Below are 14282 nucleotides of genomic sequence, written 5' to 3' on the forward strand. Positions count from 1 at the left end.
GTCCAAGAGTAGTTTTTTTAAATGATATTTATTTAGTATCTAGCCCGCTCACCGCGTGTTTTTCCCTCGTATTATCTGCTCCGCTCTGCTTGTGTGGTGTATGTGGTGCATCTGCATGTGGTTGCAGCATCACTAACTGTGTTTTGTTTAGTTAATCTTGGCACATCATGCTGTGTGTGTGTGTTTGGATGTTGTCTTGTGCTTAGCCATGGAGATTGTGATGGAGTTCATGAATGCTGTTCCCGGCTCCATCAGTGATGTCGTTGACAGTGGTTTGGCGGGAGTCATCCTTAATGCTCTCGTCGTCCAAGAGGTTAGCAGCATTGTCTCTGTTTATTGCCTGGTCCAACCAGTATTGCCATATCGTCCGCCAACTCGGTTTTGTGCCTGTCGTGCATTGCAGGTGCAGTGCATTATTACTAATTCCTTCACACTTGAAGTCGCACATCAGGTCAACTTCTTTCGTATTTGAAAGCTCAAATTTTTCATAGCATTGATCAACTGACCAGAGTAGTGTAGCGTGTGTTTCTGCCTGCGTGAAACGGGATAAGAAATTGACAGCTATACATTGTTGATTGCCTTTTCTTGTTTGATTGTCATAGCTACCTGCTATTCGAGAGATCTACACCATGCTGCCTGACGTCCTGGCGGCACTGTGTCTAAACCAGCAGTGCCGTGAGCACTTTCTGGCCATGAAGCCATTTGATCGTCTTCTCCGCATCCTTCTGGCGCCAGATTTCATCTCTGCCCTGCGAAAGCGCAAGCGAGGCGGCAACACTGATGGAGGTACATTGTGTAAGTATTTGGCGGTGTTATGTTACATAATAATGTAATGTTATGTGTGTGTAGGGGGGGGGGGTGTATTGTGTTATGTAATGTTATGTGTGAGTGTGTGTGTCTGTGGTGGGGGGTGTTTTGTGTGTAGGGTATGTTGTGGCATTCTTGTCAAGACTGTTCTTCATCGGCAAACTTGAAATACATGAATGCTCAACTGACTTTTTGTACAGTGATGTCACGGCATATTCACTTGCATTTCCTGGGTTGAATCCACCGGAGATAGCCCGAAACTATTCGTTTTAGGCTGGGGTCTCCCAGAGTTAGTGATACTTTTTTTGGGAATTGAACCTCCAGGCCAGGTTTCGTTTCGTTTCACCCATGCCAGCGTATAAAGTCATGTAATGCACTTGTGCGCTACACCAAGTTGACCTCAGAGGCTCAGACTGTTCAAGTTCATAATAATGTACTGTAAGGGGTCATCCGTAATTTTCGAAAAATTAAAAAATCCGTCCTCGTGCAAAATTGTCTCTGATCCACCCACCCTCCCCCCAGTTTTTCCCATTAATTTTTGGATTTTTACCGATGCCCAGCTCGAAAATAAGAACTCCTGACCCCATGTTTTCTGACTGCACCTGTGTCAAGTACTAGTAGCTAAGTACAGTGAGTAGTAGGTCCACCGACGTCACGGCCATGCACCGTCCTACAATTACATGAAAAGTCATCATTCATAGTAGATACTGGTGTTTGCGACAATCAATCCTACACTACATCTACAGTACAGTACACAGTCAGCTCAGTGCAACAAGCTTACAGTCCGTTTCAAAAAGATTTGCAATCCTGGCGATCGCCCGCGGAATTTGGCGTCTTACCGTATGAGCACTCGAGCGCTGCCTGGAAAAACTCACTGTGAACTCGAAGTAATATTCCGCGCGAAAGCAGGAAAAATGACAACTCACTCACGTTGATACAGTCATGTAAGTCTGTCGTCTGGTTTACAACAAACGAGTTCTTCCTCGTATCGATAATGGAGTCAGAGAGGACATGTCGAAACGAAAGTGTTGTAAATGTTGACGAGCGGCATGGGTCCCAATTTGTTTTGTGACCAAAATAGTTTCTTTGAGCTGCGATTCAATTTACTGACCGTGTGACGAAAACGACATCGACACGGACTCATTCCCAAGGCCATGACTTGGCAAAGCTATCCGTGTGACTTCGACGACATTTTGAGAAAAGCAGACGCTTGTGAACGCTGATAGAAGACGGCGTTGACTGCTAAATTCAAATAAATTGGCGATCTTGAAATACTTGAATAAATCTCAAAAAGCTACAGCGTGATGACTTCCATATTCACTCACACCATTGCAGTGTTGTGGGTGTGTTCACATGGCGTGAGCCAGTCAAGTGTCAGTCAGTTCGGCAGGAAGCGCGAGCTCCAACAACAACAACAAGTCGTTTAGTGCAGCCATCTTCTTTGTCTTGTACCAGCTTGATCACCAAAACAATGTCGAAAAAAATTTAACCTTGAGGATAGGTTGGGATTTGAACTCACAACTTCATGGTCAGCAGACAGCATTCATAACCACAAGGCCAAAAAGGAAAGGATAAATCGTGGGTTTTGATAAAAAATCGATACTGGCTTCCTGGGCAAATTGTAAACCATGGGAACAGGCCGGAAACCTGGCCGAAATTCTAACTCCTTAACGGCTGATCCAATTGTTCCGAAACCTTCACAGAACAATTTGCCGTGTCCTAACAAGCCATTCTATGTACTTTGTTGTCCAAATCTCCCTTATCTTCATACTTTTTAAGACCCAAACCTGATTGTCAATCTTTTTGAAACAGACTATAGTGTACATGTATGAAAATCACTGGAGCAAAAAAAAAAAAAAAAAAGATACGAAAAATCAAAAAATTAAATTCCGCCAGCACTCTTGACCACCCACCCCCTTTTTGCCTGAGTACAGATTTTTAATTTTTCGAAAAATACGGACGACCCCTAAACTGCCTAATATTCGCGACGCATTAATGTTCGCTATTTTCGCGAGGAGAGAGTAACGCGAATATTAACCATCGTGAAATCTAACTTCAACAGTGGGTGGATGTAAGTGGCCCCAGTGTTTCGCGAACTTTTACCATCGCAAACTCGCTGGTTCTAAGAAATCGCGAAAATTTAGTGACGTGAATATTGGGCGAGCCCTGTGATGAGAAAAGGGACCAAATGGCTTTTTTTACTCAAACCGAGCTCTAAACATCAGAAGAAAGCTGGTTTCATGCAGAAAACGATGCAAAAAACAGAGCTGAATTATCTCAATTTTTGACAAAGCTACGGTCAATCTTCTAAGTGTCTTTTCAGATATTTTGCAGCCATACGAAGAACAGGATCATACAAAACTTTGAGGACTTATCGACACGAAATGTATGGGAATGTTTGAGCCTGCACACAGCCTGTAGTTACTGGCAATTGACACTGACATTTGACTGGGCCAAGAGGAAAAACTGTACAAGGTAATACTGGCATGCCACCACCATCAAACACACAAAGATGGAGCAAGTCCACGTCCTGAGACATTAAAAATACAGCAAGAAAATATACAACCAGCAGCAATTTGGCATTAAAAAAGTTTTGAAGTAGCCGTGAGGTAGCAGAGTCTGTTACATTACTCCTCCACCGGAGAAGCACTAGTAGCGGCACTAGCAGACACATGCACAGCTGGCTTCGGGCAGAGCTCATCCTGGAATTGGTCAGGCACATGCGGGCGGATCTGATTATAGAGGTATTGCTGTCGTTGTTCGGATAGTCCTGGTGCTTGAAGGACTGGGGGCATCCCTGCGGCAACAAGGGCGTCTTTAGACGTGGTGAGCACCTCCACATCGCTGTAGGTGTCTTCCAGGGATGCCTTGACACTGACAATACCGGGCTTAGCTGCGTCGAATACCATGTGCTGAACCTTGCGGATTCCTTTCACTGGCTTGAAATGTTGAGCCAGAAATGTATCCCAGGCTCTCCATTCCAAACCAGATCCAGGAATCAGCTGGGCCTTGTTGCAAGATGCGCTTTCATTGACCACTGCCACCAGCTGCCCCATGGTGTAGCAGTCGCTACGCCGGAAATTTTGCTTCAGCAGGCCAAAGCAGCCATCGACAAGGCACCGGGTATGGCCAGTCAACATGAAGGACAGTTCAATACGGTCATGCAGTCCCATAATCACCCTCCAGCAGAAATACGCTACGATAGTCCGATTCTTGTTCTGGCCTGCGCAATTATCACAGTGCAGGAGGCAGCCTTTCTCATGTAGTCCATAGAATGAAAAAAAATGGTGCAGCATGGAGGCCACCGCGTTCGGACCATGACTCGACTTGCCGTCTTGCCCGATGGTGTCCGACTCGTCGATCAGGTAGTTGACCTGCTGAGGCACAGCTTCATTGTTCACACCAAATATTTGCACCTTACGAGGTGCCTTAAAGTACAGGGGCCCCTCCTGACGTGCCGACTGCGGCAGTGCCACGTTCTGGGCAAAGTCGAACGTGTAGTGCGGGTGGTGCAGATCGCGTGAACATGGCTGGCTCAGCTGCTGCTGGATAGTCGTACATGCATCAAGCTCTGCCCGGGCCTGTAGTGTCGCTTGACGGTAGTAGTCACGCTCTGCTTGCGTTGCGTCAAGGTGTTGTTTGAATGCATCGCATGCTGCACTCTTCTCGGGTTCCGTCCGTGCTTCCTGAATCCGTCGGCGGAAATTCTCACAGCGCGAGCATACGTCAGTGCGCGGCGTCATGATCTGAATGTTTGGCAAGCAGTCAAGCCAAACGGACCGAAATGTGTGGTAGCCCACAGCCCTGATGCCTGATTCCTCTAATGAGGTCACATAGCACTTGTGGATGGATGTAACCGTTGATGACGCTGGCAGATAAGTTGGCGGTGCTCCAGCTCGCCCTCGAGTCGGTGCTGGCTGTGGTATGCCGAAGCGCTCAGTGTAAGTTTTTAGAAATTGCACAACGGCAGACACAGTATCATACGACAAAGCATGTTTAGGCTTCCTGCCGACATTGCCATGGGTCCGTGGCACCAGCCCATTCTCCTCCAAGTGTTTTTTCAGATTTTTTAGTTGCTTCGATCCGATGTTGTACAGCAATCGAAATCCACCGGCGCAAACCTCTTCGCCTTGGTAAGTATACCGATGCCATTGCTTCTTTCTCTTCTTCCCGTGAGTCGCGGTGTCAGTAGAGTACTTGGATGACTCAAGAAGGCCCAAAATCACCAGCTCCTTCTCCCCTTTCTCCATTTCTGCGATGTTGAGCTGCAGCAGTCGAACATCTTCTGCATCAAACTTGTCCAAGCACTTTTTGCTGCACCCGCAGTTCACAGTTATTTCTTCCGCAGCTGCCGCCTCAGCAAGCGCTGGTTCTGCAGCCTGCGCTGGTTCTGCAGCCTGCGCTGACTCTTCGCCGAGGTATGATGCTGCAACTGCATCTACATCGTGTGACTCGTCCAAAAAGTGGTCTTCCCGATCATCGCCGTCTTCATCAGAGGAAGAGGATAGTTCTGACAACTCCAACGACAACTCCCTGTCAGAATCATCACTTGACTCGGCAATCTCCACTTCGATGCCCAAAAACTCTCTATCTAGCTCTGTCAAAGCTTCCCTGAGACTCGCATCAACGGTAAATGTTGGGATCGACATGTTTGCAAACAAATTTCTAAGCAGAACGAGAAAGAAGCATCTGAAGTGATGTTCAAAGATTTTCTCTTTGCAACGGCAGCTCGCGGACGCGTAGCCTGCATGTCACGTACACCGTTCTCTGGCATGCGTGGGCCGATTGTGACGATCCAAATACGTACAGAAAGGCCAGCAAAGCAGCTCTGCACTCGTTTTTACCGCATTGAATTACACAAAACCCTTCTAAAGTTATTCCAAATCCAAGCGAATGCAGTCGAAAATCAGCGATTTTTCAAGTGCCCACTTTCAAACGCGTTTTACTCAACTGTCAGCTGACAGCCATTTGGTCCCTTTTCTCATCACAGGGCAACTTTTACCATCGCAAACTCGCTGGTTCTAAGAAATCGCGAAAATTTAGTGACGTGAATATTGGGCGGTTTACAGTACCCTTGCTTTATCATGGAAAACGTTACACCGAGCTATGTGTACCAGATTGATGCAAGGTCTCTCCCAATATGTTCTCTCTCTCTCTCTCTCTCTCTCTCTCTCTCTCTCTCTCTCTCTCTCTCTCTCTCTCTCTCTCTCTCTCTCTCTCTCTCTCTCTCTCTCTCTCTCTCTCTCTCTCTCTCTGTTGTGCACTTAGTGGGAAGTTCTGCCTGCATTGCCCGGCCCATGGATGGTCTCCTACGCGCACATTCTGACTGCGCAAGGCCGCTACTCTTTGCCCTTTTGAAGGTGAGCTGTTGATGGAACCTTCTGCTTTGCCATGCATGCTCCCATATATTCCCCTTCAGGCTCTTGTTTAATATTCCACTCTCCATCCCCTAGTTAGATTTTTTGTATTGTATTTTATTTTTACTTGGGCATTCCCAACAGACCCTAAGGTCTTCTTACAGGGTGCCCAAGATGAATGAAATTGTTAAAGGGGAAGTTAAGGCAAAAATTAAAATTTCACCAGTTGTAGTCTTCGGGGTGCTGAGTCGAATGGTCTCGGTCCGAGAAAGCTGAGACGCTCCCTTCCTACTTGAATCCCAATCGAACTCTCGCACTTCCACCGAAACTGGGTGACTGCGCCCTACTAGATGGGGATTTGTATGCAAAATGTCACTAAAAGCGCCATTCCGTTCTTATAAAAGCACGGATGACCGCGATAGTCCTTATGCACATTGTACAGATGTACGAAGTTCTGTACTATGGCCGTAGGTGTGTACATACCCGGTTGGGTGTTCATTGTGTGCTATACATGCGCGTTTGACCCATTTAGCCTCACAATTCATGGCAAACGATCACTTTTCAAGCCTTCTTCACTTTGGGATTGAACTAACGACTAGCTAGATCTCTGCCGGAAAAAGATTTCGTATGAAATGCCTTCATGGCCCATTTCATAGTGGAAATAGCAGTAAACACAATAGGGTCCTGCACATTCAACACCCAACCGGGTCTACGGGATTCTACAAGATTATACGGGATTTCGTGCATCTGTACAATGTGCATAAGGCCTATTGGCCCATATGTTGTAGTCTTTTGGACGCTGAGTCGACTGGTTTTGGTCCGAAAAGGCTGCGATGCGGCGTTCCTCCTTTATTCCCAATCGAACATGGTTGAACAAGTGGTCACGTGCTCCTGGGTGCCCAAATCACCTGGTCACCACGCCTGCAGGCGACAACTTTCACACCAAGGTTCAACTCGAGTGACAGGACTGCACCCAAAAAAGGTCAAACAGGCTAGTAAGTTGTACCCTGCAGGCGCGGTGACCAGGTGACTGGCGTACGCAGGAGCACGTGACCGCTTGTTCAACCATGTTCGATTGGGAATAAAGGAGGAACGCTGCATCGCAGCCTTTTCGGACCAAAACCAGTCGACTCAGCGTCCAAAAGACTACAACATATGGGCCAATCGCGGTCATCCGTGCTTTTATAAGAACGAAATGGCGCTTTTAGTGACATTTTGCATACAAATCCCCATCTAGTAGGGCGCAGTCACCCAGTTTCGGTGGAAGTGCGCGAGTTCGATTGGGATTAAAGTAGGAAGGGAGCGTCTCAGCTTCCTCGGACCACGACCATTCGACTCAGCACCCCGAAGACTACAACTGGTGAAATTTTAATTTTTGCCTTAACTTCCCCTTTAAGTTCCTGGCAAAATAAATTGGGGATATGATTTGTGCGAAGGGATTCGGAAAGCGCATTAAAGCGGTCAGCACCAAGGAATGAAATAGATCTGTATCCAGCTTGACCTTGCACAATGGGTAAGGAAAGGGAATAATTGACTTGGCCGCGGGTTACTCTATCTGTGTGAGCGCAGTCACGGCGAAGGGAGAACATGTCAGAGAGGAGTGAACTGCAGATATTGTGGATGCAATGGAACACGAAAAATATGGACTTAGTATGATATCTTTTGTCTAAGCTAGATATTGCAGGCTGAATTGATATGTTCATGCACAGTATAAAGCCATGCTTCTTTGAATGGTATTAACCGGTTTGCAGTCACCATTTGAGGACTGTTCTGGTTTTAGTAATTGGTTGTATTGTGTTTTCCTCTCCGGCCTATTGCTCAGGTCCTGGACAGGCTTTTGATCTTGGGTAACTCTCCACGCGTGACCACCGTCCGCTACCCCAAATACGACATCTTCTTGAGAGACCGTTCTGCCTCGGGTCCTTCCATCCACAGTCTGATTCGCATGGGTCGCAACCGCCGAAATGCACGCAATCCGCCACCCTGGGAGGATTCTGTAAGATTCACTGCTCTGTATCCCTCTCTCGTTCTGTGTTTTCTACTTTGGTTTTCTCAATACAGTCGACCTACCCTTATAACGATAACCCTTATAACGATATCACCCTTATAACGATAAAATTCTGGCTAACGGAATCACTCCGTTGATTTTTGTATACAATACCTTACCTTTGTAACGATATCGCTATAACGATATTACCCCTATAACGATGGTGAACTCACTGACAAATCGACTTTTATCCGATCTATAACGATATTTGACTCTGAAAAAAATCGAGTCGAAGACCATAGGCTGTCCATGACCGCTTGGGCCTTTGTCGGGAGCTCAAATTTCACCCGACAAGCCAAGGGGACGACCTTTGGAGATCGAAAACAATCGTTCTTTTGCTGCAGTGCCGATGCAGGCCATGCACGCGTACACATTCAATGATTTTTACAGGCGTGCATCGATCGTGTTTGGCCAGGGGCTGCATGTACGGTACGAGCGTAGACGCGCTTGAAACGAGTTCGCAGATCGATGTTGCAACGCTGACGCTGTGCAGTGTGTGTTGCGGAATCGATTGCGGTCTCGCATCTTGCACCTCTTTGCTGTACCCGTGCACAACTTCGCGGACCAATCGTACAGCCTAGAGTCCGCGAGGGAAACCTGTGCAGCCAGTGCTAGCCACGCAGGGCCCGGAACAAGGCCAAGGGTCTCAAATCAAGACGAACTAACTTGCGCTTTCGAGTTGTTCTCGTCCTGATTTCCTTCTTCATTTTGCTTGTCGAATCACCACTTCCATCCTTTCCTTCATTGCCTTCGAGTGTCTTGAGAGCTATGGCATCGAACGAAGTCTCTCTACTCGATGAAGTGGACAGCAATAGTGATACGGACTGTCCATCCGGAGCTGCTATCAGCGCGCCGTGTAAGCGGAAAGCCGGCCAACAGTCTGGCTCCATGCGATCTGGTGGTATGAAACGCGCCAGCTTCACATTGGACGAAAAGGCGAAGCTTGTGCGTCGTAGTCAGTTTGTTCCGAGGCCGACGCAGAAGCAGCTGCAAGCCTGGTGCTTCAAAGAGTTCGGCAAGGAGATTGCCCAGGGGACGCTGAGCGGTATCCTGAAGAACTCGGCAAAGTGGTTGGAACAGGAAAAGGCCGCGCTCTCCGATCGTGCTGGCGCAAAGAAGAAACTCCGTGCGTCCAACGTGGACACATTGGAGCAGGAGCTCTACACTTGGTTCCTCCACATGGAAGCCAAGCGAGCACCGATGACCGATTCGATTCTCATCGAAGCAGCCAAGCGGATCGGTAAGAATGTAACCGTTCCGGATGGTTTCAATTTCAGCTCCAAATGGTTGTGGGACTGGAAGAGACGTCATGCTGTCAACCAACAGGTCCGCCACGGCGAGGGCGATGATGTGAACCAGGCTGGTGTTGACATTGCTCGGAAAGAGCTCCCAGACGTTCTCGCTGGTGTCGAACGGGACATGTTGTATAATTTCGATGAAACTGGTCTGTTCTTTCGGCAGTTGCCTACAAGAACTCTGGCATCGTCGAACACGAAGGGACGGAAAGGAAAGAAGCTCGCTAAAGACAGAGTCACTGTCGGCCTCTTTGTGAACTCGTCAGGTGAGTGTGTTACTGTGTTGAAAAGTCTCCATCATCCTCTGTGATTATGATTTATGAACTCCTGCAATATTTTGTCGATGACAATTTCAATCAGAGGTTGTGTGAGTTGGGATCTGCTCTACATGTGCATGCATAGTGGATACATAGCAAATGCATAGTTTCTCAGTCTCCTATTCTTTTGTTTTGATGTTGTGTTCTGATTCAGGCACTGATTTCTACTCACCTGTTGTCATTGGCACTGCTAAAACGCCCAGATGTTTCGGCCAGTGGAAGCCATCTGATGCAGGCGTCCAGTACTTCTCAAACAAATCAGCATGGATGACAAGCGAAGTGTTTGTGCAGTCAATTCGCAGCTTCAACCTTCATGTTGCTGCCAAAGCTCGAGCTGCATCGGCGAAAATCTACCTGTTAATGGACAACGCCACAACGCACGCCATGCCCCATGATGCTGCAGTCTGGAACAAAGGCCACCTCCGTGGATTCACGCTTGGACACATAGTCGTTGTCTTCTTGCCACCCAATACGACGTCTGTGGTGCAGCCACTTGATGCAGGCATCATCAAGGCCTTCAAAGCTGGTTTCCGTCGGCGCCATATCTCTTGGCTGGTGCAGCAGCTGGAAGACGATGACACAGTTGATGTGGCGAAGGTTCGGCCAAATATGAAGATGGCTATTGAGTGGACAAGCTTGGCGTGGAAGGAGGTGAAGACCAGCACCATCACTAACTGCTGGCGGACAGTTGGTATCCTCCCTTCGTCGGACGTTGACATTCTACCTGTGCCAGACGAGGAAGTTGAGCTGGAACTGGATGAATTACAGACCGCTGTCGCCGATGCCGAAGCGTCGATCCATGCACGGTTGCGCGATGATGAGGAGGCAGATGCACTGCTGACAGCCAGCGAGATGCTTGATATGGAAATGGAACGCGACATTGAGGCGGATCCAATCAGCAGTGATGACGGCACTGGTAATGCTGGTGAAGCAGAGGCAGAACAAACAGCAGTGGAGGATCATGGTGAGGATCCCGTTGACAACCTTCCACCCCGGCGTGTGACATTGAGCGAGGCACGCCGCTCTATCCGAGATGTCTTGGACTTCGTGTCACAAAACATGGCTGTGCTTCCCAATGCACAGAGTTTGCTCCAGGCTGCAGACAACATCGACACAGCTTTGCAGCGTACAGTCAGACCTCGCATAACCGCACACATCCGTTTTCGACAAAAATATCCGGATAGGCGAGGGAACCGGATAATCGAACACACATACTGCATGCATGCATGGCATATGCTGCAAATCGGTAGCCAGCGATTTTCGTCCGGATGGCGAGGGATCCGGATAAAAGAGGACCGGATAAGCGAGGTCTGACTGTACCAACATGACAACACGTAGCCAACAGGCGTCGCTGGATCAGTGGCTCTCTATGTGATACCGAACCTTTCTGTTATGGCCTGTGTTTCTGTTTTACAGACAATAGCCAGTGTGTTGTCACTGCACTTGCGCCGTGTACATAAGTTTGTACATACGCCATTGAATAACCATGTTCATATACATGTACATGTACCATACACTGTACATATTATGCAGTACTATACATGTGATGGACGAGATATATGCAATAATGAATAATATTTAAAAAAATATGCAAAATGGCGTACATATGTATGTATTGGACCATGTTACCCCTATAACAATATTACCCTTATAACAATATTTCTTGCTCAGACCCAAATATCGTTATAAGGGTAGGTCGACTGTACCATGAACATTTTGTGACGCTATTAATTTTGACCTTTGTAGGAAATAATTGAACACCTATTTTAACCATGGGATTAAAAAAGCACTGTGAGATCACAGAATTTGCCCTTGGTTTTGTTTCAGCTCCATCAGAATTTGTCCTATCACATAGAAACTTGAAGTCAACCTGAAAAATGAACTCGGGTACAACAGCTCACTAATACCGACACAATCTGTCGTTCGAAAATGCTGTGGACCCTTTCGTTACGAAGACCAGGCGATGGTGAGAAGGAAGGAGAAGCTACTGCCTTTCTCCACATTGAACCATCACGGAGCGTAGGGGTAAACCAGGACATTGCAATTGTTTAGAAATAGCAAAAATCTCTAGCACGTTGCTGAGAGTGAGTGTCCGTGTCACCACCTGGTAGTGCAATGGTGAACTGTGTTCCAGGTGTCTGAGTATGTTATTGATGCTTTCCACCCAGAGATGAGACCGTTTTTTGGCGAATGCTAGCTTCACACACGTGATCCCTACTATACAGATAGGGGAATGAATTTCAGCGTGGGATTTTGTGAAGAAGATGTGTACAAACCATGAGAAAGTATGGCTTGCACCCGTTCTTGCCAGTAGGGTGGGAGGCTAATGACGTGTGCCCAATTTCTTGCACCAAAGTTGAGCAGGTAATATCCTATACATACACATGGCCATCCACTGCTCAAATGCTAATTGTATCTAGCTTCAACTTCTTTCAATCAAGCAGCAGTGTCTTGCTTTTGTCCTGTGCTGTAGGGTGGTGAGGAGGAGGAAGTAGAGAATGACGACACCGATTCAGAGACATCGTCTGTACGCAATGCACCGTTGTTGAGCTCCGGCCGAGCCTCATCTTCAGAGACGCTGGCGTCCTCCGACAATGCTGGTAACTCAGCTGAAACCATGCGTATGGACATACCCGCGGATGCTTCTCATGAAGTTGGTGCTTCTGCAGTTGATTCGGCAGTATCATCGGAGCCCCCGGCCAAACGTGCAAGGTGAGGTATAGTTAGTAGGAGATGGTGATGCTTTGTCATTATCGTACGGCCTTGGTACTGCAGAGACTTTCCTGATGTGACGGGGCTCGTTCCTCTTGAAACAGGGAGTCATGTTCAACCTACAATGTGCATATTGCATTGATCATGGTGACATCATCATCATCATCATCATCATCATCATGAACACTAGTTTATTCTTCAGGCTGCTACGTAGTTCATATGACGTTAGGTATAAATTACCACACAAGCCTGGCCTGTGTTCATCCCAGCCTTATTCCAACTTGACAGGCCTTCATTGACTTTTACTGGAGTGTGTAGTGGACCAGGTTGAGGAACTGTGCTGTAATCCGTGTGTTGTTGACTTGACAGGAGGGAGATGCCCGCTGCAACGTCCCTGCCTGCTCCTGCTGTTGGCAAGTCCTATGTTGTACCCACAATGGACCTGTTGTACAATGTGGTATGTTTGATTGTCCTGACTGACTTACTGTAAAGTCTGTGCTGCTGCTGCTGCTGCTACTGTTGCTAGCACCACTGCTTCTGCTGCTGCAGTTTCTGTTTGTTTTGGCCATTTGATTCTTTTCTCGTCTAGAATTGACGTAAAATATCTTTGTTGTCATTGTTGTGTTAGTATTGTCATTAGCGTGCCCATCCATGTACTTTTTGATGTTGCAGTTAGAAAAATGCACTCTTTTCCTTTCTTCGCTATTGTTTATCCTTCAGGTTCGATTTATTGATGCCTTCGTGCACACTCGAACGGACAATTTCATGAAGGTCTTCATCCAGGAAGGCGGCTTGCATCGGTTTATAGCCCTTGCTCGCATGCGCAACCTACCATGGGATTTCTCACAATCGTCAGCTGCACGCCTGCTGCTCAATGTTCTGTCCAGACTTGTGGTGAGTGGCCTGCACGCGCCAGCTCAGGACATGTATGTCTTCCAGTGTTAGCAACTGCACACGCCTATGCTCTACACATATCGTAATATAGCAGCAGAGCGCCCCATCACGTTGCCTTCCGTGGTGTGATCATGGGATGGGGCACTTCTCTCCTTACTGCTGTACGGTGCAAATTCATGGCCAGTCGGTCTTTTCATACTCGTGCAGTTTGGATGCTGTATCTATACTACTGTAGGGCTTGACTCTCAACTCTGACAAACGGTCAAAGGATGTGATGCACAGTATACTTGCAAGTAACTCCTGCACTGCTGTGTGCCATTGTAGGATCATGCAGTGATTCAATCATGGTCCTTTCCCTGACATGAAACCCAGGCAGGGTGCCTGGTAGGAACAGTACACGCACAGGCATGCAGTCGCACATGTACGCATCCACGTGTGCACGCAAGTTATAACGCACTTTTGTTTCATCTCTGTGCTTATTTTGTTTTTTAATCTAGCTAAATCAGCCCAGCGAGGCCGAACCAATTCGGTGCCTGTTGACCAACATTTCTGAAGTCCTGTCCCGCCTTAGTGCAACATTCCAGATTCACAGGCCTGTGCACCAGTGCCTCACCCTGGCTGAATATGTACGGAACCAGAATGCTGAGACCATGCGCATCGGAACTCCGTCTTTGGAGAGCTGCCCTGGCTTGTTTGACTTGTCACATCTCCAGACACTGATCCTGATGTGTACGGCCATTGTGCGCACCGATCTAGCGGTAAGGGAAGAACTTGCCGGCTGTGATATTGCTAGAGGCAGACTGACAATTAGTTTAATTTTAGTTTAAATCATCTGCACATTTCCTGTGCTATA

General features: G+C 47.5%; 1 protein-coding gene across 1 annotated transcript in view; it reads left to right on the forward strand.

The window, feature by feature from the left end:
• The window catches only part of LOC135809317 (E3 ubiquitin-protein ligase HUWE1-like), a 62795-nt gene that overhangs the window by 13965 nt on the left and 34548 nt on the right, over nt 1–14282 (forward strand). The window contains exons 20-27 of the mRNA XM_065322651.1: nt 207–313; nt 603–795; nt 6076–6167; nt 7987–8160; nt 12297–12535; nt 12905–12992; nt 13256–13429; nt 13927–14187. Coding sequence (XP_065178723.1) covers nt 207–313; nt 603–795; nt 6076–6167; nt 7987–8160; nt 12297–12535; nt 12905–12992; nt 13256–13429; nt 13927–14187 — 1328 coding nt within the window. The remainder of the gene's footprint in view (nt 1–206; nt 314–602; nt 796–6075; nt 6168–7986; nt 8161–12296; nt 12536–12904; nt 12993–13255; nt 13430–13926; nt 14188–14282) is intronic.

Source organism: Sycon ciliatum, chromosome 2 (assembly GCF_964019385.1).
Source record: "Sycon ciliatum chromosome 2, ocSycCili1.1, whole genome shotgun sequence".
Lineage (NCBI taxonomy): Eukaryota > Metazoa > Porifera > Calcarea > Leucosolenida > Sycettidae > Sycon > Sycon ciliatum.